This window comes from Theobroma cacao, chromosome 3 (genome assembly GCF_000208745.1).
Source record: "Theobroma cacao cultivar B97-61/B2 chromosome 3, Criollo_cocoa_genome_V2, whole genome shotgun sequence".
NCBI lineage: Eukaryota > Viridiplantae > Streptophyta > Magnoliopsida > Malvales > Malvaceae > Theobroma > Theobroma cacao.
In genome coordinates this window covers 27,752,609-27,780,209 of record NC_030852.1, presented here as the reverse complement: position 1 = coordinate 27,780,209, position 27,601 = coordinate 27,752,609, and the positions used below count along the sequence as shown (strand labels likewise).

Genomic DNA, 27,601 nt, shown 5'->3' with positions numbered 1-27,601 from the left:
CAGTGGCATTAACAGTAGATTTCTTAAAATAAGAGGGTATTTAGTTTAAATTAGTATAGTCAACTTTAGTTTAACTGAAAAGACAAAGAAGATGTCAGTACTTGGAAAATGGCATGGCTCCAGCGCTAGCTTTACAGCTCTAAAATATATTTTTTAAAGCTTTAAATAATTAAAAAATGCAATTTTAAAATGGAAAAGTTTTTTTTCTTTTTCCCAAATTTTCATTTTCTTTAAGCATCCAAAATTTTCTATCTTTTGCAGCTTATTAAATCACCTTTGTTAAATTTCCAAGACGGACGTGAACCATTTTCTTAACCAAAATTCATACTTTGAATTTTGCAATTAAAATAATAATTATTAATTAAATTCACAATATTAAATCATATATACTATATTTTCATTTTTTTTAATAATTTTTTAATTTTACCAATTTTTTCTACTTTATTTATTTCTCTTGCTTTTCCTGCAAAACCCTAAATTCTTGTTTCCTGAACAAATTCATCTCGTTCACCGAAAAGTTTGCATTTTTCTTCTCTGTAATTCTTAATAATTTTTTTGTTGAATTTTTTGTCTGCATTTTCAAGCTCTGTGTATTCTCTGCAATGGTGAAGATTTAAGCCACAAAAGTGTGTTTTTCACAAAGAAAAGTGAACCCAATTTCATGCTCATAAAACTGGGTTTCTTTTGATCTTTGAATTTTAATCAAAGTTGTTGTTTTTTTAACATTTTTTTTTGCTTGTACGTTTGTTTACTCTGTAATTCAGCTGAAGTTTTGTTTTTGATTTTTTTTTCTTCAAAATTAACTCTTTTGAACCCTCTGATCACTCAAATTTGAAAGAGAGTTTGAATCTTTAATGCGTAGGTTGTAGGGTTTTAGGCAGCTGGGGGTTTTCTGGGTTTTTTTTTTATTGCTTTCTTGATCTAAAACATATGTGAATGGAGGACAAAGAGGGACCATCGCCCGGGGTCACAGTGAAAGGAGATGATGCTCCAGAGGGCTACCACGTGGCACCCAGAACGGAAAACCCTACTCCATATGCGGGGCCCACAATGCAGGCCACCGCTGCACCTCCGGCGAGAGTAGCAGCCCCGCCGGGACCTAGCACCGGTTCAGAAATGAAGAAAAAAAGAGGCAGACCAAGAAAGTACAGACCAGATGGGTCTTTGGCAATGACATTGTCGCCGATGCCGATATCGTCGTCGATTCCACTGGGCGGAGAGTTTTCCCCTTGGAAACGGGGAAGAGGGCGGCCGGTTGACGCGGTCAAAAAGTCACATAAGTATGAGTTCGAAAGCAGCCCAGGTATTTTCAAAATGAATAATTTGTTTCTATTCTTTTTTTTGTTTGCTTTCTAATCTTGGAAGAGGCTTTTAACTGATGTTTTCACTGTTACATTGGATATCGGGATCTGGGGTCAAAAATCTGTGTTAAAAAGTTAAGAGTTTCGACTCACGTTATTAATGGTTGGTAGTGTGAAAAGCTAGAGGCATTCTTTTTTTAATTTCTGGGGAGAGGGATAAATGGATAATTCATTGATTTGAGTTTTTAGGAGTCAATAGAGATTGTGTTTTTGTGGGGTTTGAAATGGGAGTGGGACCGTTATATCTGATTCTAGCCCCTATCTGGAATTAATGGTAGTTATTGGAGGACAAGATGATTTGATGATGATGTTGCAAACGAAGGGAATCTGAATATCTCTCTTGTCCAGAGTACTGTACTTGCCTTTGGACAGGGAAAATGGTAAGGTACCAGAATATTAGTCAAGGTGCAAGTGCCACCTTGTTTTGTGCTTTAGTTGGTAAGGTAAAATATACTCATTAGAGGCTTTGAGCTGACTAGGTCCACACCTCGTTGACCTGGTAATTAATTTTAACAGACCTGCTGACTGTGGTGAAATCATCATACTTGCTATTAGGAAATCACAAAAGGAAACAACAATGAAGAAGTGCATCATCTTCAATCATATTAGGGAAATTCAGGGTAAAAATGGACCCTACCGTAATTTGTCTTGGTTTGGAGTTTGGACCATTTGACCTCAAACATGAACCTCAAGACAATATTTCTGAAAATTGAATTGACCTTGCTAAAGTTTTCATTTAACATTCTTAGTATGCAAAATATCTGTAAGGTTCTGCGGTGCAGTTCCTGCTATACTCCTAATTCCTTTGCATCTCAGTCATTAGATGAAACTGGAAGTACAATTACTGTCTTGACTCCATAGTACTGTTAAGCACCATGATGAATGTATATATTTACTTTACTCTTGCGCTAGAACGCCTCTTTTCCAGTTTTCCATCTCCTTACCCAAGCAGTATGTTAGATAGAATTAAGCTTAACTGCAATATAGGAGTCGTGCTACACTTTTATGTGCTTTGGTGAATAGCCAGTTAACTTGGATGTCAATGATACTGAATTTTTTCTCATCCCCTCTTTGGACTTAGGTACCCAGCAAGAGGATCTAGTTTTACTATGACTCTGCTTGGCTATTTGATCTTTAAAAAGTTTATTTATTGATAAGACAAAGTTTTAATTTTGAGATACAATCAACATGCTGCAAAAAAATGTGCCACTTTATTTTTGTTTACTAATTTGAATACTTTTTATAGGTGACGGAATCGCGTATTTTGTGGGGGCAAATTTCACACCTCATGTGATCACTGTAAATGCTGGTGAGGTATGCCCCGGTAACATATCTTGTCACAATGAGTAAAGGGCATTTTGCTTTATTATTGTATAGTGTTTCCTTCTGTGTTTAAGCAGAAAAAAAAAATTCTCTGAACTGTTTTTATCTGCCTCACATGTGGCTCTAGAGAGGAAATAAATTCTCATAATGGAGGAAAGTAGTTGCTTCTGCACAGTTATATAATAATTAAAAAAATGTTCAAGTTTGTATTTCCCTGATTCCTGTTAAATCTTCACTCTTTTTTCTCCCTCTTTGTATTGGGTTTTATTATCCCAACTCCTTCCAAGAGTCTATGTTTCCAAGAATGGAACAAATTCATTAAACACAACCACCCCCCCCAAAAAAAAAAAAACAAAATTCTTATGACTGTCTTGGTTAGTTACAGAATTTTGTTATAATATTTTGTATAGAACCAATGGGATAAATAAATGCATATCTGTAGTCAAGCAAATAAAGAAATATAGAAATACATTCATGTTACATTAATAAGTAGTACCTTTTTTCTTTTATCTTTGGTACTACTTTGGTGGATGTTAATTGCACAATAATACAATTTTCTTCTTTTATATATAGACATGCACATATATACATACATATGTATCTCTTACTTTAGAAAGGTGACTTTTTCTTACATCTTTCAGCTATTATGTTTTTTTTCATGTTACTTTCCTTATCATTGTTATAGGATGTTACAATGAAGGTGATGTCTTTTTCTCAACAAGGAGCTCGTGCTATCTGCATTCTCTCTGCAAATGGCACTATTTCGAATGTTACCCTTCGGCAGCCTACTTCATCTGGTGGTACTCTGACATATGAGGTGTGTCCCTTCATCTCCATTAATATGAGTTCAAGTGCATAAGGATGCATGAAATTTTAGTTACTAGGCTTCCTTGTTTTATTGAGGCCCATTAAACCAGTTGAGAAGACCAGTTTGGGTTTACTTCTAAGGCAGAGGGGCAACTCCAGGGGATGGGTGTTAGTTTCCTTAGAAGGTCAATATGTGATATGCTTTGAAGCTTTTATTTTCACTTAATTCTGCAAGAAGGGCAGAAAAACATGTGGCATCTCCATAGAACTCAGTTTTACGTGGATGCACATATTAAGATGGCTTTATTTATGAGGCTACTTTGTGCCTCTTTTGCACCCAAAAAGTAACTTACGACCAGTCTAGATCCACTCAAACTTGCTTAGCTTTTGTATTAGAGGAAGCTTCCAAGCCTGGACAGTTAGTGTTATCAAGCGTTTGTTATTGTTTTATCCACATAGCTGTAAAGTAATAATCCCCAGCTTCTTTATTATTTCTCCAGGGACGTTTTGAGATCCTTTCCTTGTCTGGTTCATTTATGCCTACTGAGAATGCTGGAACAAAGAGTAGATCTGGTGGGATGAGTGTTTCATTGGCAGGCCCAGATGGTCGTGTTTTAGGAGGGGGACTTGCTGGTCTGTTGGTAGCAGCTGGTCCTGTGCAGGTAAAACCATATTCTTTGAAAGATCAAAAAAAAAAAAAAAAGAAGTTGAAGGTCATTAAGTCGTTCAAAATTTCTAAATGTACACACAAGGTTTCCATATGTTTTGATGATATCTTGTTTTGGAAGGAAAATTCAGACAGTTGATATTGACATAAAATATTAGCAAAAACTCAATGGTTAAATGTTATATCAAAGGATGTAGAATACTGCAACCCAGGCCAGTGGACAATACTAGCAATAAATACAAGGAGCACTGTCATTGTCTAATACCTTCTTTCTCAATCGTTTTGAGTGAACAGGTTGTTGTGGGCAGTTTCCTACCGGGTCACCAGCAGGAGCAGAAGCACAAGAAACAGAAAACTGAACCTGCAGCAGCTGTTGTGAGCCCTACAGCTGTGCATACGATGTCTACAGAAGAAATTAAGGTGTCCTATGGTGGAGTAAGGCCAATTCTCACCTCTCCATTCCCTGGAGACAATTTGGGTACTTTGAACCCTATCCAGGCCTTTAGAAACTCTGCTATTGACAATAAATCATCTTCAGCTGGAGAGGAATCAAAAGGCCACAGTCTATCACAGTGTGAGGTTTCCAGTTGATAGCATCCGCAAGCCAGAAGCTGGTTTGTCGTCATTGTTCTTTTTGCATCAGTTAGGCTCCCAAGTCAACCTTGTCCAAAACCACTATAAGCTCATTGGCTTCTTACCAAGGGAAAAGTAGGTTTAACATCTTGATGGTTTTAACCCATAATTGTACTCTGTCTCGTTAAGTTTAGGTAGTATTTCTAGTTTGTTAGGATCAGTTTGCGGCTGTTGTCATGGTGTATGGTGTATTTTCAAGTGTTGTCTTACCCATTGGTGTAAAATTTTATGAAATGATTGAAACCTGGTGTGCCATTCTTCTGATTTTAAGTGCCATGTATCTGAATGATTTGAAGGTTTAATTGCATTGTTGTTTTGATGATGGTTTGTAGAAACTCAAGACCCTTAATTGAATATAATTCACAAAATCCCGCATCCCACAATTTCAAGTTTGTCACAAAGATATTTGACCCTTAATTGAATATATTTCACTGTAGAATTTATTACAAGTCTCAAAGATATTTGACCTTTCCAAAGCTCGCCTTACAGTGTTTATGGCTAGTTGGGCCTCTGCAATGCTAATATTATTATACAACCTCAAAACTTATTTTCTTGGTCAATTTCAACTCAAAATCTGCCTTGTCTGACTCCATCCATACTTGCAGAAGATTATGTTCGAGGGAAGAATAAAAAGTCAGGCCAGGCCTCATCATCAAGATAACAAAGTTGCCAGTAGTAATAAATATGTCCATTTTATTATTTCATTGAATTTGAGAGTAAGATTAGTTCAAAAGACTGCCTTATCCTTACTATTTTTCTAATGAACCTTATAGTTTAATGGTCAAGAACACGGCAGTTGGGCAGCATAGAGAGAAAAAGAATCCTTCTTCAGTCAGCTCAACTTGCTTATATAAATGCCCTCGCTTCGCTTGTAAAGTATGCAAAGTCCTTTTTATACTTGAAACAAATTCTCTTGACGAGATTAACATACGTACATGAAGAGCATCTATTTCTCAGGCATGCCCCAGGCAGACAGGTTGAATCATTTTCTCTCTTTGCTTTCTTCCCTTATCCATGTGAGGAAGAAGCATTAAAGTCGATACGGATAATTTTGAACATAAGGGTTTACTTTCATTTTATTCTTCCTTCCATCATCGAAATTTACAGCCTTCAGTTACAGGAGGCAGAGTAGAATCCTAAACAAAGCTGCAGAAAGTTTTGCTGCTCTCAACTATCAAGCTAAAAAACTCATGTGTAAAAGAAAAAAAAGGAGGAATTTCCTGAAGCCATGACCCATCAATTTAAACGAAGGATTCAGGCATGATCTAAAGAAGATATATGCATTGAAGATGTATCTTTAAGCTGAAATAGACATGCCTAACTTTTCTGCTTTCCATTCTCTGTTGACCTTGGCGATAAATTCTTCTACTCTTCTCCTTAGCTCATCATCCCCTTCGTCATCTTCATCAGTAACGATGATATTGTTGCCATTAATATCATTTTTGTTCCCTTTGTTGTCCTCAGTAGCTGTCTCATAGGCACCTGGCACGCTACCGTCATTCATGGCTCGTTCACTTAGGTCAGGTGATTGCTTAACCTCTGCGTCTTGCTTATGATATGCAGGTGTTGAGAGAGGAATTTCATAGTCTTGATCGAAGCTGGAACCATGCTTCGAACCCATGAGGATCATAACAATGATCAAATTGAAGAGACAGAAAACATAAAGATTGTTGGAAACAGCTTGGCTTATCAAATCCAATGTAGAATCAAGCATGGTTGCGACTAAAGAACCAAAAAAAAAACAAGGGACCAGAAAATGAAGCGAGGAGAAAAAGGGCAACAGCTAATCAAAAGATACTGGCATTACCAGGGGATTTAAGGCTATTTATAGCGCTGCACGGTCTAAGAAAAAAGAGTGGATGAGAAGCTTTTGTGGCAGAAAGTGTTGAGTGAAAGCTATAATTTAATAGGAGCTGACAAATTATATAATGTTGTTGATCAATGATTAATGGTTTGTTTTACCCAAAAAAATCATTAATCTATTGGTGGTTTGGGACAACTGCGAGGTGGGGCTTCCCTTCATTTTACTAGTCCCAAATCCTGCACATGGAACGGAACCTTCTCCGTCTCCCGTACTCTTTTGTGTCATCAATGGATTAGCCTTGGGTAATTTCTGGCTCTTACAACGAAGCAAAGTCTACTAGAAACTTTTTGTTTTCTCCGATGAATGAGAACGAGTAGAACGAGGCAATCAAGAAACGGGCGGATCAAAATGACAAATTTCTCTTATACCGTAAGATAACTGATGATTGTTCGTTAGAAATTTGACTTCCCATATATAAATCATGTTAATTGAACATTTTGAGTTCAAAATTCGAGAACATTGTACAAATTAAGAATCATGGAAGAATCTGTCATGATAGAATTCAGAATCGGATGACAGTACAATCAAACACCAACTACCTTGCATTATTGGCCTGTTTTGTATTTTTTTCTCTCCGGATAACATATTGGCATTATTCTTTGGCAAACTTGGATTTCTTGTGGGAAGAAAATTGCATAATCCAGTTGTTGAGTTCACTTCTGAGGCCTGAGCAGCATTGGCTGAAGCAATTCCTATGCTTCCAATGTCATTTTTTTCTGATGCGAAACAAGGGTTGGATCAAGAATCAAGTTGGGAGGTTCATTGCACACTAATGATCTTGATTCAACATTACTAGTCATAATATAATTTATGTATATAGGATAATTTTCTTTGTAAATTCCAGCCAGAAAATATAGTTAACTAATATCACGACTTCAAACTACCATTACTCAACGCGAACATCAAAAAGAAAATTAATACTTAAAGATGAACCAACAGCTTAAAGTTTACATAAAAGCAAAAATGAAAAGCCCAGGAGTGAGGACAGGTCCTAGCTGTTATCACCTTCTCCTTTTCTTATTTCCTGCAACACTGCCTTTACTGAAGCCTCTCAGATCATTCGTGGTTTCAGCAGTGTTCTGCTTCTTCAAACCTTTCCTCCCTCCAAATCCAAACTTTGAATTCCTGAACTCCCTGTTTTTTCCATTCTTACCCTTTCCACCACCTTGCTTTGCCTTCCCTCCAGAGCGATCCCCTGGAAACACCCCTGGCCTTTTCTTGCCTGACCTCTCAAATGCTTTACCATCTTCGAAACCCAAGTCTAGCTCACTATCTTTGCCACCTGCAGGGAAGCCACTCTGCTGCCTGTGCTTCCTCCACTTCTTAACTGATTCAATCTCTTGTTTTTTCTGCTTAGCTCTTTCTTTCAACTTCTCAGCTTGAACCTCTTTAGCAATTCTCTTGGCCTCTCTAGCCTTCCTTCTCTCCTCAGCCTCTTCAATCTGTCTCTTTTGTGCCAAAAGCCTGCCCTTCACCTTATGCATGTGGGCATCTGTTTTAACCATCTCTGCATAATAGTCAGGAGGCCTAAGGAAAGGTAGCCCCATTGACTGAAACTTCTCAAACGCCAACCTTGTCCCCTCCAATGCCTGTGTGTAGAAAGCAAGCTCTCTTGCCAGGTCATCATTCACATCCACCTCTTTCTCTTGGTCAATATCAAAGGAAAGCTTGTGCATCCAGTCAACGTTTTCTGGCCAGCTGATATCTTGAAGTTTCTCAATGAGGCCATCCCTATTGTATATAGAGTTCTTCGAAGGCTCGGCCAACTTCACATCTTCCTCTTCTGATTCCGACCCAGATTCAGACTCTTCCTCCCTAAGATCATCCATTACATTATCATCTTCCTCTGAATTCTCAGTTAGTAAGGTTGATTTTTTACTTGGTAGTCCCATTGAGTAAAACCTACCATTAAAGAGAGGGAAATTCAAAAACTCATTAGCAGGATCCAAATAGGATACAGTAATTTTTGTACACTACTTTTTTAAACCCCATAAGGTAATCACAATCATGAGCGACCAGGCAAAGAAAATTAGCAGACCAAAATCGCTATTGCTTCTTCCAAGAAAGAAAATACCCATTAACCTATTAAATTTCTGTTAACCAGGTGTAAAAGTAATTCACCGCAAAGACAGCACAGGACACCCAACAGAGTGAATCAATTTTCCAAAACAAAATATCAAACAGAAAAAGGGTGCCACAAAGCTTCCTAAACTTCGAGTCAGAGCACAAGACAATCCTAGATTTACAAGAAGTTACATTGGACTAAACCAGATACCAGAGTAAGAAAAAACAAGACAAAAAGCAATCAAAACCTGATACCTGATATCAATATTCGTGATTTCCAGAAGAAACAATAAATGCACATACCTAAGTAAAATCCTATCATTTCATACTTCAAGAGTTGGAAACAATAAAAGAGAAATACGAGAAGTGGAAAAGCAAGTAAAATGGAGAAGAAAATACCTCTATGCAAGTCGCCGGCTCTCCAAAACCTCAGCAAAACCCTAGGCTGCTCAGAGTCGCAATTTCCAAGCCGAAGCTATTTGTTTAGGCGAGGAGAACACCAGTTGGGCTGCAGGAGACCTAGTTAGCCTTTACATTTAAACAAATTAAAAGCCCATTTAATGTAGGGCCAGGGCCAGCGGCATTTTATTCCTATGTTGGGCCCACACAAATTGCACTCTGAATTTCTCTTTTTTGGGCACCGATTCTGAACAAGATCACTGTTTAAAGAGGCTCAATCCTTCTAGTTCTACCTGGTTGTTTGTCTAGCTACTTGTTAGAGCTCAAATTTTACTCTAAAATCAATTGTAGATAAACCCTCCCCCAAAAATATCAAGGTAAAATATCTCCGTTCTCAAGTTTTGATAAAAATTATATAAATATTTATTAATTTTTAAAATAAATATTATCTCAAAAAAATATTTTTTGTTAGATATGTAAATTTAACCGTTAATCAACGATTAATATTTTTGTCAACATGACAAATATAAAAAAATAATTTTATTTTGATTAATTTTTATAATTATTATTATATAATTTTATTATTTATTATTTTTTTATTAATTTAAAAAAACCTCCCTATTTTGGAAGCACCAGAGCTCCCTAAGGGAGCCCAATGCTCCCTAACCTTTGGAGCATCGGTCGGTGCTTTTTATTTTTAGAGAGTATCCTTTTTTTATTTTTTTAAAATATAATAATTTTAAAATTAATAAAATAAATTAATATTTTAATTTTTTATAATTTTTATTAACTGTTTTTGCATTTTTGAGATGAAGTATTTATTTTGAAAATTAATAAATTTTCGTGTAATTTCAATTAAAATGTAAGAGATAAAAATATTTTACCCAAAATATTACTAACAAATAATTAAACTCCTTATGAATAATTGGCTCTTATCAATCCGTAGACTCCTAGTAGTACACGCAAAAATTGAGGTGTCACACATATACACCCAAAAAGAAAAATCAATCTAGTCACCCTGATAATTAGGACACAAGTAACCCCGAATTCTATTCTACATGAAAAATGGCCTTAAATGGCAGGGACAGAGTGGAGATGACCAATTTTGAACCCAACAAGCCATTAGTTGGAGGCGTCTTGGTGAAATAATACAGAATTGAATGCCCTCAGCCTGATTCACATGGCTAGAAAATATATCACCCTCGACGAGAAACTATCAAGTTCCTTGGGTAGACAGGCTTGCTAAGTGCTACAAATATAGCAACAACGGGAGCATTTATCAACAACTCTGACCCTAGCAAAGTATGTAGTCATTTCCACTGGGTTTACAACGTAAACGTCAATTTAATATCACTCCCCAGTCCCCACGCCTTAACTTCCCATGGGCGGACAAGACCTGGGACATGAAAGTGTCGTTCAATAATTTCCAGTATATAACCATTCAAAGCCCAAATATTCAAAAGATCATTATTAAAACCCTTGACTCTAGATTACCCAAGGTAGAGAATAGTCAAAACATCACAATCAAATTGTGAAGATTTATAACTGAAACAAGTTTTTACAAAAACACTACTCCGAAAAAGGGGGGAAAAGTGAACCCAATCAAAACAACACCTTCACTCAGCAATACCTGATATTCTTCTATGCTAACTAATTTAAACCTTCCTAATACTAGAAAGGACCCTTGACTTCCGCAGCCTCATGAAGCTTATTGCAGTACAGGGAATCGTCAATGAACCTAGTAGGGTTCTACTGGTGCTCTGAACTTTGCCCCAGCATAAACTGCAGCAGCTCCAAGCTCTTCTTCAATCCTGAGAAGCTGCAATTTTGCAATCCATATCATAAAATAGTACAATTGCAGACTATATCTGCCTCCTATAAAGAATGATAGAGATAGTAGAATGTGCCTAAAAGCTAAAAGCAACAATGAATAAGCCTTTACCTGGTTGTACTTGGCAAGACGTTCTGATCTACAAGGAGCTCCAGTCTTGATTTGGCCCTGTTTCGGAAAAAGGCAGGTCATTAACTCAAAATGGAAATAGTGAAAACAAAAATGCAAGGAACTTTTTTTTTTTTTGGTGAATACTGAGTAAAACACAATCAGAGTTAGCATAACACTTACTGTTGCCAACCCAACTGAAAGGTCCGCAATAAAAGTATCCTCAGTTTCACCACTACATTAGACGACAAAAACATTGTAAGGAGGAATACACATAACAATGATATCTAAAACCATCAGGACATATCAAATATATTTTCTTAAAATAAGTCACATATTAAATGCAGAGATCAATATAACATAAAACAATTGGTGGGGTGTTGTGAAGTGAGGGAGTCATACCTTCGGTGGCTTGCCATGACACCCCAACCAGCAAGTTTAGACATTTTTACAGCTTCAATACTTTCAGTTACAGAACCTATTTGATTCACCTGACAAATAACAAACCGTGAATACCGTCGAAGAATTTTATTAATCTCAGTAAGCCAATAGCTACAAACAAATACACTGCTAACTCTACATCATGTACAAGGTTACTTGAAGAAGAGAAAAAATGGTCAAAAGCTACCTTCAATAGAAGAGCATTGCAGGCCTTCTCCTTAATTGCTTTCTCCACACGCTGAAGCAAGCATAAAACATAAAGCATTTAACAACTCCACAAAGCCAACCTCTATATTATAATCCCAATCATAAATAAAGTCTTTTACCTTAGGATTTGTGACAAGGAGATCATCACCAACAATCTGCACTTGCTCACCAATTTCACAGGTCAATTTTGCATAGTGCTCCCAATCATCCTGATCAAATGGATCCTCAATGGAGACAATTGGATAATCAGTCACAAATGACTTGTAAACATTCTTCAAACTGTCTCCAGAAATTTTTTGCGATCCATCATTGTTCTGCAGCAACAATTTTTTGATAAGCAATCCAGTTTAACTTTAAATTAAAGAAAATGTTACAGGAAAGTTACAGATGTCATGTGAAAAAATATTTTACCTCTTCCTTGAAATTCAAGTCATAGGTTTTATCCTTGTTATCATAGAACTCTGAAGCAGCAACATCCATTCCAATAACAACCTGTCAACAAAGATAAAAAGTTAATTTTGATGATAAGCTTTCAGCAAAAACATAGTAGATAATGAAATAACTACACCAGTTTAGGTTAACATGCTGAATGTTTCTGAAACTAACCTTTCCAGTATACCCAGCTTTTGCTATAGCTGTCTTCAAGAGCTCAAGTCCCTCTTTGTTTTCCTGCAATGCAAAGCAAAGCAAATTAAATTACTTATCTAAATGGTTGGTACAATCAGCATCCTGAGGTCCATTGTTCATTACAACTCTAAGGTCCGAAGTAGTAAGTTCAATACATTTTATACATTTGCTTTATGAAAAATAAGAGAAATAAGAGAAGCAAAAAGCCCTTCATGCTAAACCAGACCTAGAATTTAGTTCCTAGCAAAGAGCAAATAATTTCCGACCTGAATGTTAGGAGCAAAGCCACCTTCATCACCAACATTGGTAGCATCCTGTCCGTACTTCTTCTTTATAACGGACTGAGAGAGCAACAAGTAAGAACAAACTACAAGTGTGGAAAAACAAGAAGCCAAGGGAGCAGGAAGAAAGTAAGTGGCAAAAAGGAAAAAAAGTCTACCTTCAGGTGATGATATACTTCTACGCCCATCTTCATGGCTTCCTTGAAAGATGATGCCCCGACTGGGAGAATCATGAATTCCTGGACAAGTACCAAATAGTTAGACTTCAATAAGGCAAAATGGAATCCAACCATCCTTCAAAAAATTTTAGTAATCTTACCTGCATCGCTAGTTTATTGCCTGCATGGGAACCTCCATTGATAACATTGAATGCAGGTACAGGCAAGACCAAGGTCTTGTTGCCAGCAAGATTAGCAATGTGCTGCAAGTTAGAAGACACAAAAAGAGTGAATCTACAGAAAAATAATATTAGGTGACAAACCAAACAGGTCAATACAACAGTATGACACATTACCTGGTAGAGAGGAATTTTCTTCACCATAGCACCTGCTTTACAAACAGCAAGTGAAACAGCCAATATAGCATTTGCTCCAAGCTGAAATAATCATCCATTAGCTAATTAGGAAATTGCAATTAAAATAACCAGAAGATAAAGAAAAAATAAAAGAAAATAAGATACACCTTTTGTTTGCACCAACCCCATTCATTAACTGTTCCATCAAGCTGCTGTACCATGAAATTATCAATTTTGCCCTGCTCTTTTGGGTCCTGTTAACATAAGGATTAACAAGATAAAAGTCAAAACATTAATAATCTTAACACAGCCAAAATAAAAAAAAAAAATCATAATTTAAAGTTCCATATAATACCTTACCAACCAAAGCAGGTCCAATGATTGTATTCACATTCTCCACAGCCTAAACATCATCAAGATAATAAAACCATGCCAAACAGTTACAACTTCATCAATAAATATACACGCGCCCGCACAATGGTTATTGGCATTTATTCTTTAATTTAACAAAAGCTTGTGAAATAGAATACCCAAAGAAGAAAGAAAAGTTGCAAATTTAACTCAAATCTATAATCTACACAACAATGGAAAAAAGAAAAAGAAATTACCTTAAGCACACCCTTCCCAAGGTAGTCAGACCCTCCATCCCTCAATTCCAGAGCTTCATATGTACCTTTCAGAGTAAACAAGGTGCGAGTAAGTGACCACATTGCATCGGTACAGATTCAGTTTTTCCATTTTTAACGATAACTAACAAAATTATAAAAAAAAATTAAATAAATGCATTCAACTAAAACAGATAATAGTAAAATGCAAGAGAGAGTAAAATTACCAGTGGAAGCACCACTTGGCACAGCAGCTCTTGCTACGGTCCCGTCAGAGAGAGTAACATCAGCCTGTTAAGTTTTTCATTCGACTCACATTTATCACTCAACTCAAAAAAAAAAAAAGTTACACTACGAAGCACTTAGGTTTCTCTTCAACCAAATAGAGCCATATGAAAAACGATGGTTAGGGGAAGAAAAAAACAAACAAACACAACAGAAATGTATATGCTAGTAGAAATATAAATCGGACGGCTAAAATGAAATCAACAACTTACTTCAACGGTGGGGTTTCCACGACTGTCGAAGATCTGACGGGCTTTCACAGACTTGATCGTAACCATTGTTTGGTAATTTTTTTTTGTTTCGATATAAACGAGGTTCGTCTTTACTACCACTCGAGCTTCGTTTCCTTCCCCTGAGAACTGAGCAAAGTCGGAGCTGCTTGGAGGGGAAAATATATAAAAAGGGTAGAGGAACCGAATGAGGGCCGTTGATCGTGGAAAGTTGGGTAATAATGTGGACGGTGGAGATTGTTTTCTTGTCGATTTTTTGGAGGGGACATAATAAGTGCCATCGCGAAAGTAATAAAGCAAATTACCAAATTCAAAAGTGAGGGTAAAACTGGAATTTTAACGAGGAGTCGCCATGAAAAGAAGTGATTCGAGCGCCCATGGTTCGATTAAACCACGGCAGCTCAAACGGTTTAGAGGCTTTTGGATTTGGAGCGTTAATTGTTTTTCTTCATGATTGTCAAACTCTGAAAACTAGTGAGAAAGTGAAGCTCCTTGCGACGGGTACAAGTCCAGGATTCATAAATGTGTTAAATAATTATGTTCATTGTCTTTTCTTTTTCTCTTTATCATTTGCTTATCGTTCATGTAACTATAACGAAACCTCTTTTTTATGGTTTGAATCTTTGCCTTTCTTTTTACTTTGTTATAAATAATTTTCCCGGAAAAAAAAAAGAATGTATTTCATTGAAATATTTTTTACATATAAAATAATCCATTTTTGTCCCTCAAAATTTCCATATAGCATTAGCCTCAATAATCGATATGTAAAACAAGAGTATCTGTCCAAGGTTTTTCCATCATTGAGCATTGCAAACAACATAGAGAGCAAAGATGTCACTTTCTGGTGCTATAGATGGATTTTTGGTAATGGAAAACCGCAAACGGTTCGTTCAAAATTTCCTATTTTCTTTCAGCTGAAACAAATTAGTATTTCTGCCAAAACTTGTCATCACGACTTCCCTCAGTCACACCACTAGAAATTGAGACAAACTATTGGATGAACTTGTGAACTTGCAAGACAATCAAAGATTGTTTTCTCATTCTTTCTTTTCCGGCTCATGGAAACTCCAAGCAGTGAAAAACCTTTTCCAGGGCTTGGGAGGTAAGAAAAAGAGCAGGCTAATCAGCGAACTCCAACCAACTCAACATCAAACTCAAGCCATGAATTTGGAGGTATCCTGCTGCCAGCACCCTTAGAACCATAACTGCAATAACAATTGCATTTAAACATGATCAAGATTCCCAGTTACAAGAAAGGTACACAACATTGTTCGACCAATTTAAATTAACTGAAGTAAAATGCAGGTACTTGAGAAATAAAGTATAGCATACCCCATTGATGGTGGAATTATGAGTTTTCTTTTATCCCCAATTCGCATGCCTGAGGTCAATATACGTTCAAGAAATATACATATACATATATATATATATATATATAAATGCTTCAAAATGGAATTAGAAGAACAAGGATAACCAAAATTCAAAAAATTTTTGACAATTTTCCAAAAAAATTACCTTCGACCCCAACATCCCATCCTTTAATGACTTCTCCTATACCTATAAAAACAAAACAAAGTAATTATACGTAATTAACTACTCAAAATTTCACCTCCAAAAAGATATCAAGTTCCGGTAATTCATAAGTCTTATGCCATAGTACCTAGACGAAATTTAAAAGGGGCCCTTCCAACATTGGAATCAAATATTTTTCCATTCTTCTTGAGCTTCCCAATATAGTGGACACTAACCTGAACCAAATGAACGGACTTGTGTAAGAATCTCCAACTAAATACTAATTATAACATGCATGCATAACATTAATACACAACTCATCTTTGACATAAAATATAGTTCAAAATCACATCATATGAATAATTGAGATCTATTCTGAGTTATTCGGGCTCCATTACCTTTTCAGGCAATCTCCTATCCATTCCCTTACTTCAGCAAATATCCATAACATGATGAAAGCATTTTCATGATTGCAGTGAAAAATAAAGCACTGATGTATTTTTTGTCAGCAGGGGAAAATTGACCAACTGAAAACTTAATGCTGAAGGAATAACCTGTTTCCCACGAGATGCTCTTTTACCATCGGGTTTTCCCATTGCTAACTCCTCAATGACCAATCCATTCGGAAAGGTTCTCACTTGAGAACACTTGCCAGCAGTTTGCTTCTCTTCAGACTTCAAAGTGGAAGTATCCTTATCTCCACTTTGTGAAACTGCTGCATTTGCATCCACTTGATTCTCCTGGGCACTCTTCTTCTTTTTTTTCTTTTTCTTCTTCTTCTCGGCAAGGTTCTCACCAGGCACATTGTCTGCATCTGAATCAAGGGCCCTGCCATGCAAACAGTAACACTTTTGGTTAATTAACATATAAATTTAGCTAAGGGCGACATATAGCACCAGCCTACCATGCAAATCAGAATCTATGCATTTGACATAATAAGTCACTTTCAACTTTCCACCACTTCAAAAGTTTGGATATGTCTATCATGAAGTACCATTGAATATTAAGCCAGCTCTTCCCACTTATGTAAAGCTTGATCAACAGATTAAGCAGAAAGTTTCTCCTCCCTACCCTGTTTTATCCAAAAGGTTTTAACTTAGACCCAACCTAATCAGTATACTTGTTATTAATGCACATCAATTTATGACCCTTTTTTATTGGGAAGGGTTTATAAAGAAAATCTCAACAAGTAAATTTACATGCATGTGCATATATATCCACAGGCACACACTGTCTAACTACAGTCATATCTCTCCATGAATACACATTAGCAAGGAACAGTACTCACATATCATTGGATGGCTGATCATGTTTGTTTCCAATAGGCAAAACCTGCTCTGGATCCTGGCTCTCTACCTTCAGAGGCTGAACTTCGTCCAGCAAACCATTGATGTTATCAGTACCCTTTTCTTTTTGTTGCTTCTTCTTCTTCTTCCTCTTTTTCCTAACAAGGTTTTCATAACCATCTCAAAGGATCAATGGATTGAGCATATTATTAGCAACTTAGGTGCCTGCATAATATATATAATAGAACTAACTAACCGAGTTCAGGGAAAACTGTTAAGTTGAAGGCCATCTCACCTTTCTTGTTGACCATCTTCATCAGTGCTTTTAACTTTTCTTTTCTTTTCACTACCATCTTTTGTTGGCTTCTTGTCTTCTTCAGCCGTTATTTTTTCTCTCTGTTTCTCTGTTTCTGGTTGAGGCTCTTGAATAGCATCTTCACTTTTATGTGAAGCAGAAACTGGAAAGCCATCTTCATCTTCACTTTCCAAAACTTTTACACCAGCACCTCCCTTGACAACAAGCTGCTGCTGGGAGTTGCTTCTTGCCTCAGAGTCCATTGATTTATTCTTTTTCTTCAATCGTTTAGATTCCACATTTCCATTTGTAGGTTTCTGTTCATCCACTATCTCCTCAATTACAACTATAATTAATTAAAAAAAACGAACAGTAAGCAAAAAGCCTGTCAAGTACCAGTACAAATGTACATAGAATAATGAACGTGCAGAAAAAACTGAGGCATTATTTTCAGAAAATGGGCAATGGATCAATAAAGTGAAATAATAAATTAATTTATTGGTAAACGCTTTCATAATGTACTCAAAACATAAAAATTTCACCAAAATTTTCCCTGTCAACCACTGAAATAATCATTTTAAAGAAAGCAGCTGAATCATTTATATTTACTAATTTTCATCTACCAAATAGTTCTTAAATCTTCCTTTGTCACATTGATTTTGGCTGATAGTTTCCACTGCAACAATCTTTCTTTTCTATACCAAGGGCCTTGTTCTAGACACTTTACGGGTTTTAAACAAAAAAAAGCTCCTCTATATTTTCACGAAAAGGCCAAACTTCTGCAGTGATGTCAACTTTAACCAAAACTTCAATTTGTTCAAAACAAACCCAAATACTTGAACCAGTCAGTCAAAATTTAGGGAACAAGTGATTGTAACAATTTTTTTTTTTTTTCTATCCCAAGGGTCACGATCTAGACACTTTGATAGACAGGTTTTAAACAAAATAAAGCTTCTCTATATTTTCAAGAAAAGGCCAAACTTATGCGGTGATATCAATTTTAACCAAAACCTCAATTTGTTCACAACAAACCCAAATTCCAGAACCAATAGGTCAAAATTTTGGGGTCAAGACTACACTACTTCAAACCAAGTTGGCCATACATTACTTCTAGGTCCTAGCCAATATAAAATTATTAAAAAATTAAAAGAAAATTCCTGTGGAAGGCTGCAGATTGATACATGTAGTACAAAAAGGAACATGTATGATCCAATCTCTAGTTAGTGAACTCCAGTAAAGCTATCAAAATGCCAAATACCTCCACTATTTGGGACAGGTGAAGGTGGAAAGAACTCAAGATCATCATCATCATCTATGAAGTCATCTTCATACGCATCGTCAGAATCATAATCAGAGGACTCATCTTCTGACTCAGTCTCAGCAATATCCTCCCCATAAGAATCACTTCATAATGTAGTAAAGAAATGAAAACTACCAACATTTCAACCATATTTGGAGTTCTAAATAATTCAACCATATTCTCAGTTCTTTTATGAAACTTCAAAAAAAATGGAATGTGCAAATTCGAGTCAGTAAGACCAGAAAGATAAATAAAAGGATACGATTCATATTCATCTCTTAGGTGATCTCCATCAGCAGCAACAAAGTAACCAGAGAGGTGGATGCTTCGAGGGCCAATTACTGAAAAAGCCACTAAATCATCATCTTCATCAAATTTAAGATCTAAGGAGCAAGTCTCATTCTGATTTGGCAACAAGGAACACAAGATAATTGGGCTCTTGTGTCCCATAGAACACTGAAGTACAGCCCTCTCTGTAGATGATCCGAGGCCTAAAGTTGCCTGAGTTATCACATAAGATAGATTAACAATGCAACATACAAGGCATCAAGAAAGAAAAAAACCAAAAATTAATTTAGAAATCTAAAAATGATTTGGAGAAGCAATTCAGAGAACTAAGCCTAAACTCTAACAAACCATAGACTAATATATGCTAAGTAAACGGTTCAACTTCAGTCCATTCCATACAGACAATCACTCCACCAAAGAAGGGTCAGAACCTCAAAGCAACTCATAAAGGCATTTAAACTACAATCAACATTACCACTACATTAATTATTATTTTTATAAAAAAATTAAATTCCAACATAAACCAATATTCAAAAAATCAAATCAATTTCTTTTTTTCACTTCCAATTTCTGAACCAGGAGAATATACCTGAGTAATGTGAAGCTTTCCCCGCACATTGTCAGAGTGATAAGGGTGCGGTTTTCCAGGTTTGACTTCAATTCCTGATCAAAAATAGAGGGTTACGAGAACAAATTGAGAATTTCAGGAATAAACAAATACTAATACTATTAATGCCCCGTTTGATTACTGGAAAATTGCAGGAAGATGATAATGAACCTTGAGATTTCCTTTCAAAACATCTACGTCAATCCAAACCCATTATCATAGTTCAATTTGCAATTTGCTTAGTCCCTACAGTTTTCCAGTAACCAAACACATCCAAAATGACATTTAAAAATGGAAATTGTAAAAAATTTGAAGCGAAAACAAAAGGGTTTTGCTCAAGACAATAGAAGAACTGACCCCAGAAACCCATTTCTTCCGGATTGAGAAAATTTTGGTCACGAAAAGCAGCTGCTTCTAAAACCCTAAGGGGTTTTTCGCCTTGGGATTTTTTTAAAACCCTAAAGCGACCGTTTTCAGGTTTGGAATGCTACATGAGATATTACGGAAAACATGTGCAACCAAAACTGAAGAGGTGACACGTGGACCTTGTCCCAAGCCTCAAACTGTTATGCAAATCTTATAGACCTCCAAGTAAATTCTTTCTTGAATGTAATAAATAGAATAAGTACTTGATGGATAATATACACAAAAACTCAAATGGTTATAATCGAAAAATATATATAAAGACTTTTAAAATAAATTATTGAATTCTATACAATAGTGTTTGGTATAAAAAAAGTAAAAATATATTTTTTAAATGTACTCAATTAAATCATTATTCATTATAAAACAAACGCTACAATGTAAAAATAATCATATTACATTTATTGCAAAACAAATATTTGATGTAATACAATTACAGCTTAAAAATAATTCAATCATATTACATTATACTCTACAATATTTTTAAAAATATTTTTATTTTTCAACTTTTAAATGAATTACTTACAATCCCTTTCAAACCTTATGCACTTCTGCTTAACTCCTTGCTGCTTCTTCTTCATTTAGCTAAAGTCCTTGCTTTTTCTTCTAGCTAAGGTCCATGCTTCTTCTTTGTCCATAATTATGGGTTGAAATCTCCCATTCTTCTCTTCTTTTTAATTTTTTATCTTTTTCTTTGCAATTCTTTGAATTGGTTTTTTTTTTTTAAATTGAGTTTTCTTCATATTTGATGAAATTGTGAGTTAAAATCTCTCGATCTTCTTTTTCTTTCTCCTTTTTATCTTCTTCTTTGTATTCTTCAAATTGTTTTTTTTTTTAATTTAAGTTTTCTTCATATTTATCATTTTTGTTTTTCTAACGTAACAATTTATCCCTTGATCGGTAAGAGGCAAGTAATTTTTTCTAAGATTTTATGAAATTTTGGGTTCTACAATTTTTTCTTAAGATCTTTTAAAATCTAACATGATGATTTTTGTTATGTTAGGTTTTCTTTGTTAATTGATGTTTAGCAAGTCTTAAAAGATATCATAATCATAATTTTTTAAAATTTTAGATTCTGCAAGTTAAAAATTATTAGAGCTGTCAATATGAGTTGGCCCGACCCAAACCTTTGTGGGTTGAGAAAATATGGATTGAGCCAGGTCAGTCAATTTTTACATAAGTCATCAAAACCTTAAGCTAACCAATCCCTTGTTAGTCAATGGGCCAAGTTGGGTCAACCTATTTTTATTAAAAAAAAAATCATTTTTATAATTCTACTTAATAAATTTTCTATCAATAAATTGTTCTATGATTTAATTCATAAATTGGATAATAAAAACATATTACAAATAAATAAATTACATCAAATATAAAAAATAAATAAATTACATAAATAAAATTTAAATCTTTAATACAAACTATCATCCCATAAATATAAGTATATAACAAATTAATAAAAACTTCAAAACTCATTTATATCCTCCTCAATCCTCGTCCTCAGGCAAAACATTTAAATTTTGTTTAGACAGTAATGATGTCTCAAGGTCTGAATTGTTATCAATTTATCATCTAGTATTAATTTTTATAAAAAAAAAGAGATAATAAGTTTTAATCTAAATTAAAATTATTAATTTGATAAGTAAATATTCAAAACATTTAAATATATAAAATAAGTAATATAATTGGTAATTACATTATTAATTTTATATAGTTAAATATATAAAATTATTAAATTAATTAAAATTATTTTTTATGGCCCACCCTAACCCACCCCAGCCCACTGATTTGATGGGTTTGCCCATTTAGATTCGGTTCTAATATAGGCCTAACTTTTCAAACCCAACTCACCCCATATTTAATAGAAAATGGATTAATCTAATGAGCTATACCCATTTTAACAGGTCTAATGATTATACCACTTGTGTATATCCTGCTCATTTTTTTCTTTTTATAAAATAAGCTGTCGCAATTAATGTATACATATACAACGAATTAATAAATAAAATGAAATATTATATTTTAAAAGAAAAAAATTTTAATATAATATATAATATAAAAAATTATGTTAAGAAATAAAATTAAAATATATAAAGTTAAAATAAAAATTGAAATAAAATAAATGACATTAAAAATATATTTAGGATATGACATTATATAAAAAATAATAGTAAAAAATACAAGCATACTAAACTTGTATTTTAATACATATAAATAATTTTAAAAATTGACATTACATTTATAATCTAACACTTATAAACCAAACGTTATAATGTTATTTTTTTTATATTTTAATCGTTACTATGCTTACATACCAAATATTTTAATATTATTTTTCTTATAATTATATTATTTATAACCATATTATTTACAATTATATTATATTATAAAATACTAAACGTAACCTATGTTTTAACCAAAAAGTATAACAAAAGTTTTATCACTCAATACTCCAAAGTCAAAAGCTATTGATTTAATTTAGTTTTAGAAAAAAAAAATTAAACGTAAAGAAGACTTCACCCACTAATAGGCCCAATTTAGCCCAACAAAAGAAAATTATGGATCAGATCAGATTTCCTCTTTTGCCTAGGAAGATCAGAATCATCATTGAGAAGGAAGAAAAGTACCATCCTTTTTTTATTATTATTTTTAAATTTAAATAAATTTATAAATTACATTAAAAAATTAATTTAATTTTTATTATTTTATTACATTCAAATAATTTTTAAAATTTTTATTTTAATTTAAATATGACCCCTCATTATTATTGATTAACTCTATTTGTCAACGGTATAATTAATAATATTTAATGTCACATCATTTACCACGTAACATATTAACTTGTCATTTTGAAAATGTCAATGTCATATAGCAAATGATATAATATTAAAAATTATTGATTTGAAATTTAGGTTTTTCTTTTTCAATTGCCTAAAAATTATTAGTTAGAAATCCAAAACAAAAAATGAAAAAAATTTTAATTGTTTCAAACAAATTACCAACTTCTTCGCTAAAGCCATCATTCCTAACAAGAAAAACCACTTTTTCATTTTAATTGAAACCATTGTTGCTTGACTGAAAGTTGATGTAAAAAAATCTAAGAATACTCATAAACAATTTTGAGAAGAAGAAAAGTAAAGGTAAGACACACAACATTTATAATATTGAAACTAGTAAAGATATACAATGTTTGTTTCACAATAAAAAAAAAAAATTCTTATCCTATCTTAGTAAAGGAAATTTGATGCTCTTGTTTTTTTTAGAATTTGTTAAAAAAAAGTTAAATCCTTATTTTCTCTTCCTTAGAGTATGTAAAAGAAATCCGATGCTCTTCGATTCCTTAAAATCTGTAAGAAAAATCTAATGGTGTTGAATTTTATTTATTCTTCCTCATATCTTTCATAAATTTTAAAAATTCAAGACTACCAATGAACGATTTTTAAAAGAGGAATAGAAATTTGCATATAGAGAGAGAATATTCTAATTATAAGGTACATTGAGTTTAGAGAATGTTGAAAAAAGTGAAAGTTTTTTTTTGGTTAGAAAGGATGGCTTCGATGGTAATCAAATAAGAAATAATGGTAATCAATTTGAAGCAATTAGTTTTTTTTTTTTCTGTTTCAAATCCCTACTCAATAATTTGTGGACATTTGAATAAGTAAAAATAAAAATCTCAATTTCTAATCAATAGTTATTGATATCACTTCATTTAACATCATATGACACATCAATATGTCACATAAAAAATAACATGATATTGACTAACTTCCGTTAGTCAATGGACAATGTAAAAAATTTATTTCACTCAAAATAAAAATTTAAAAATTTATTTAAATGTAATAAAAAGATAAAAATTAAATTAACTTTCTTGATAAAATTCAAAAATTTATTTACGTATTTATTTTTTTCCTCTTCACCCTTTTAGCCATTACAACCGGCCTCACTAAATAATATTATCAAAGTTTTAACACATACTCAACATTTACTTTATTTATTTATTTGGACATTTTCAATTATTTATTACGTTTAAAAGCAAAATATGAAACGTCACTAAAGGACAAACAACCCCCAAAGTTTGACTTCTATTTTCCTTTGTTAGTTGTGAATATTTATTTTCAAATCCAAAGACTAGCACTTAAATAACGTAGAGTTTAAGCCAGTCGAAAAAGTATTTAAAATTGATATTAGAAAAAGAAAAATCAGATTCAGTGGTTGGATTCCACCATACTTAAAAAAGCAAAATAGAATACAGAGGTTGAGGATTAAAAACATGTGCGCACATATACCTAAACATTAATGATTCTTCCAGGCTGAAAAAACAATGATTGATAATGATGTAAAGTATTTTTACCCCACACATGACCCAACCCCAGACTCGAAAGAAGCAGAGAGCGAGAGAGAGAGAATTAGCTGGTTGTTTTTAATTGCAATTTGCTCATCATTTTTTCCCCCTCTTTTGCTGTTTGGCTAAGCTGCTTTTGTTTTCTCTTGTTTTCGTTTTAGCCTTCGTAATCAGATAGTTTCTCATTGTTTAAATGATTTTTTTATTTGGGGTGGCCCTGCTTGTAACTCATCATGGTATTAACTAATTTCATGCAAACTAAATCAATCTCCCTACTAATATCTTTTTTTTTTTTCTTCAGTCTTTTATTGGTTTTTGATTGTTAGTATAATATTTAAAAAAATTATTAAACTATTAAAAAAAATTATATTCTTCTATTATATTCAATTAAGCTTTTTAATTTTATTTTAAATGAAATAAATTTTTATAATTAACGATAAATTAATTATCATTAATTATAATATCAATTATCATTCTATATTTACGTTGAAGAGTAAAAAATACCACATAATTATTATAATATCATGTAACATCAGTATGTTATGATATTATGACATGTCAATATGTCATGTGATATAAAATAATAAATAATATTTTAATTAATATAAATTAATTAATTATTAATTATAAAAAAAATATTTTATTTAAAATAAAAATATAAAAAATTGATTGAATATAATAAAAATATAAAATTTTAAAATACATATTAATATCAGTGTTTATGATCTTTATTAATTACTAATAGTAATATTCCGTTATGTTTTAGTTCTAGCATTCTTTTTATTGTAATTTGTCTTATTATTAGTGACTTTGATTTAATGGTTATTGATAGTTTTAAAAATTTTAAAATCTAAAGTTGGAATCTTTTCTTAATATTTTTCGGACATAAAAAAAAGGTATATATAAAATAAATTTCACTCGTACATGCTAACATGAAAACTATGTTCTAATGAAAACAGCTATGCATAAGAATTGGACCATGCATTAAAGCATGTGAGAGAGAGGGAAAAAACAGAAAAGGAAACAACGAAAGCGGGGGAGGAGGAGCCAAGATGATTGCCTACTTTATTAACATTGTCAAAGATAGCAAGTAAATTTCTTACAAGGCAGGGATGAAAATTTTGCCTTCAAAATTAGGAATCTTTAATAGCTATGATGAGAACGCAAAGGTTGAAATCGAATGGGTCCGTCTGTCCAGAGTATTAATTGTCACTTCGCAAAAAACTACCCAATCAGAGAGCGTAGAAGTGTAGGACCTGAAAATGTAAAAAGTCTTGAGGGCTAGACAGCACCATTTTTGCTTTAAGGTGAAATTGAGCCATCACCCCTCCCAAATATCCAAACAAAGATACCGCTTTTTTGACTTTTATTCCTCCTCCACATACCTGCCATAGGTGTAGTTTTGTATCAATCTTGACGTCTCACGAAAAAAAAGGTTTGTCTTCTTTGTATTCATTATTAAGGAAAGACACAACTAGAAATAATTATTTCCAACCTTTTCCCTAAAAAAGAAAGAGTATAATTAAAATCAATAATTTTGCCAATTTACAAACATTCATATATTGAATTAGCTAAACTGAACCTATCACTATCGTGTTACTTGAGTTTAGGATATATTAGTGACAAATACGTGCACTTATTTATTAAATTAAATTCTCTAAGCACTATATTCAATTAGGCTTTGATGATGTTCCACACGTGACTCCTCAACATAGCTTAATATATAAAAGGTTATTTTTCCGAAGTGTTTGACATGTGTTTGTTTCTAAATATAGCCGTTGTTAACACTCTTCATTTAACAGAAGAATATTGTTCCTCTAGCATGATTAAAGTATAAGAAGAAAAAGAAAGTGGCAATGCACTACGAAAGTTTTTAAATTAGTGTCGTTGAGCTTCCCCGTCTTGTCTACAAATTTGAATAATCAATGGTTGATTTAAACAAGTTTCATTTCAAAGTTTAAACCTCGATTAGAGTCGATGGAGACTTAAGTAGCGGTAGCATTAAGCTGACTTGCATTTATAAATGTCATATTGCTTAAATTATAGACAGGAACTTGCAATAATAAATGAACTCAAAAAACCTTGTTCTTGTCTTAGTCCTGGTCTTATGTTTGTAGAGGTAATAAAGTGCGACTTGATGGAAACAAAAAAAAAAATAATAAATAAATAAAAGAAAGTCATTTTAGTAGGATTTGGCTGTTACGCTTGTGAACTACTAATGATACATAATCAACCACCCAACCAAATGAACTAGCTTCGAAAGTGGAGGAAATTTAATTGAGAGTTTTAATATGAAATCATCATTCATGACACTCACAGGGTTGGAGTTTTTTTTTTTTTTTCTTTATGAAAATCTCACGTGTTGGGTTATTAAGATTATCATGAGGTGAGGGGGAAAATAAACAAAAAATATTATGCGCTTGGCTTTTTTAATATGATATAAATATAATTATTATTGAATTAAAAATTTTAATTTTTATTGAAAGAAAAAGAGAATAAAAATAAAAAAAGGTATCGAGGGGAAACGGAATGTAAAGGAGAGGAAACATTTTCCATGTGCGGGTTGATCGAGTGGTACACACGGATGAGCCTAGGAAGCAAAGGTTACCAATTAAGCAAAGCTAGCCTCTCGGCTGTCGTAAGAAGTCCGACCCTACCATCTGTGATGTGCGGGGGTGACAAGTTTTGTCCTCTTGTGAGTGACTCTCACTTCCCCCAGACAGCACGTGGACTTATATTAGTTTCTCTATATACTAAATAATAAAAATAATAATGATAATGACAATAAAATAAGAGCTATGTAAAAGTATGTTTAAAATTAATTAAAATCTTATATAATAGTTGACAATTAATATAAAGATATTTACTTCTTAGGAAAATTTTAAAGTGTCTTATTGATCTAATACTTAAACTATTGGTTAAGAAAATTTACTTGTGAGTATAAAAAATAAAAAAATTTTAATTTGATAGTAAGCATTTCCCTAAGCATTATATTACTAATACTTGATCGTCCTAAACTCATAGTAGTGGGATTCATTTGAGATCAGTAGTATATAAGTTTCTTGAATGTGAAGCTCAACAATAAAAAGGTTTTCATAATTTCATTTCTTTTAGTAATAGTTGTAGTAATTCTTTTTTGGAGGGGCAAAGACAAAGTTCTTTAACGAACAGTTTATTTTATAGTATATGGTTATATTAACTTCCAATATTAGAGATTTTGCATTTGACATAATTGTGACATCTATTAATCTATAATTCTATTTTAAACTAATCAGTGAATAGTCTGACATCACAACTATAATCA

At 33.3% G+C, this 27,601-nt stretch overlaps 4 protein-coding genes across 4 annotated transcripts; 1 reads left to right on the top strand and 3 right to left on the bottom strand.

Moving 5' to 3' along the window:
• On the top strand, window positions 937-5,126 carry LOC18605412 (AT-hook motif nuclear-localized protein 6). Its single transcript, XM_018117520.1, has 5 exons — window positions 937-1,303; window positions 2,608-2,675; window positions 3,370-3,501; window positions 3,992-4,153; window positions 4,453-5,126. Exons 1-5 carry the CDS (start codon window positions 937-939, stop codon window positions 4,747-4,749), a joined length of 1,026 nt encoding a protein of 341 aa, XP_017973009.1. The 3' UTR covers window positions 4,750-5,126.
• LOC18605410 (probable rRNA-processing protein EBP2 homolog) lies at window positions 7,469-9,232 on the bottom strand. The gene is made up of 2 exons (XM_007038397.2): window positions 9,119-9,232; window positions 7,469-8,557 (listed from the first exon to the last, which is right to left on the bottom strand). Exon 2 carries the CDS (start codon window positions 8,545-8,547, stop codon window positions 7,657-7,659), a length of 891 nt encoding a protein of 296 aa, XP_007038459.1. The 5' UTR covers window positions 8,548-8,557; window positions 9,119-9,232; the 3' UTR covers window positions 7,469-7,656.
• Window positions 10,572-14,400, bottom strand: LOC18605409 (enolase). The gene is made up of 17 exons (XM_007038394.2): window positions 14,230-14,400; window positions 13,960-14,023; window positions 13,736-13,800; window positions 13,483-13,530; window positions 13,295-13,381; window positions 13,128-13,208; window positions 12,933-13,034; window positions 12,772-12,852; window positions 12,599-12,673; window positions 12,312-12,374; window positions 12,117-12,197; window positions 11,825-12,019; window positions 11,686-11,736; window positions 11,460-11,548; window positions 11,241-11,292; window positions 11,061-11,117; window positions 10,572-10,937 (listed from the first exon to the last, which is right to left on the bottom strand). Exons 1-17 carry the CDS (start codon window positions 14,293-14,295, stop codon window positions 10,857-10,859), a joined length of 1,338 nt encoding a protein of 445 aa, XP_007038456.1. The 5' UTR covers window positions 14,296-14,400; the 3' UTR covers window positions 10,572-10,856.
• On the bottom strand, window positions 14,951-20,075 carry LOC18605408 (peptidyl-prolyl cis-trans isomerase FKBP53). Its single transcript, XM_007038392.2, has 11 exons — window positions 19,893-20,075; window positions 19,518-19,591; window positions 18,903-19,141; window positions 18,599-18,744; window positions 17,341-17,686; window positions 17,048-17,203; window positions 16,314-16,587; window positions 15,908-15,995; window positions 15,763-15,804; window positions 15,580-15,628; window positions 14,951-15,452 (listed from the first exon to the last, which is right to left on the bottom strand). The coding sequence occupies exons 1-11, from the start codon at window positions 19,903-19,905 to the stop codon at window positions 15,371-15,373; spliced, it is 1,509 nt and encodes a 502-aa protein (XP_007038454.2). The 5' UTR covers window positions 19,906-20,075; the 3' UTR covers window positions 14,951-15,370.

Coding starts and splice junctions, on each gene's coding strand:
- LOC18605409 (XM_007038394.2), bottom strand. CDS start 14,295: ATGGTTACGATCAAGTCTGTGAAAGCCCGTCAGATCTTCGACAGTCGT. Junction 14,024..14,229: donor GTGGAAACCCCACCGTTGAA/GTAAGTTGTTGA, acceptor AAAACTTAACAG/GCTGATGTTACTCTCTCTGA. Junction 13,035..13,127: donor AGAAAATTCCTCTCTACCAG/GTAATGTGTCAT, acceptor TCTAACTTGCAG/CACATTGCTAATCTTGCTGG.
- LOC18605412 (XM_018117520.1), top strand. CDS start 937: ATGGAGGACAAAGAGGGACCATCGCCCGGGGTCACAGTGAAAGGAGAT. Junction 3,502..3,991: donor GTGGTACTCTGACATATGAG/GTGTGTCCCTTC, acceptor TTATTTCTCCAG/GGACGTTTTGAGATCCTTTC. Junction 4,154..4,452: donor TAGCAGCTGGTCCTGTGCAG/GTAAAACCATAT, acceptor TTGAGTGAACAG/GTTGTTGTGGGCAGTTTCCT.
- LOC18605408 (XM_007038392.2), bottom strand. Junction 19,142..19,517: donor GAAAGCTTCACATTACTCAG/GTATATTCTCCT, acceptor GTGATAACTCAG/GCAACTTTAGGCCTCGGATC. Junction 15,629..15,762: donor ATGGGATGTTGGGGTCGAAG/GTAATTTTTTTG, acceptor TATTGACCTCAG/GCATGCGAATTGGGGATAAA.
- LOC18605410 (XM_007038397.2), bottom strand. CDS start 8,547: ATGGGACTACCAAGTAAAAAATCAACCTTACTAACTGAGAATTCAGAG.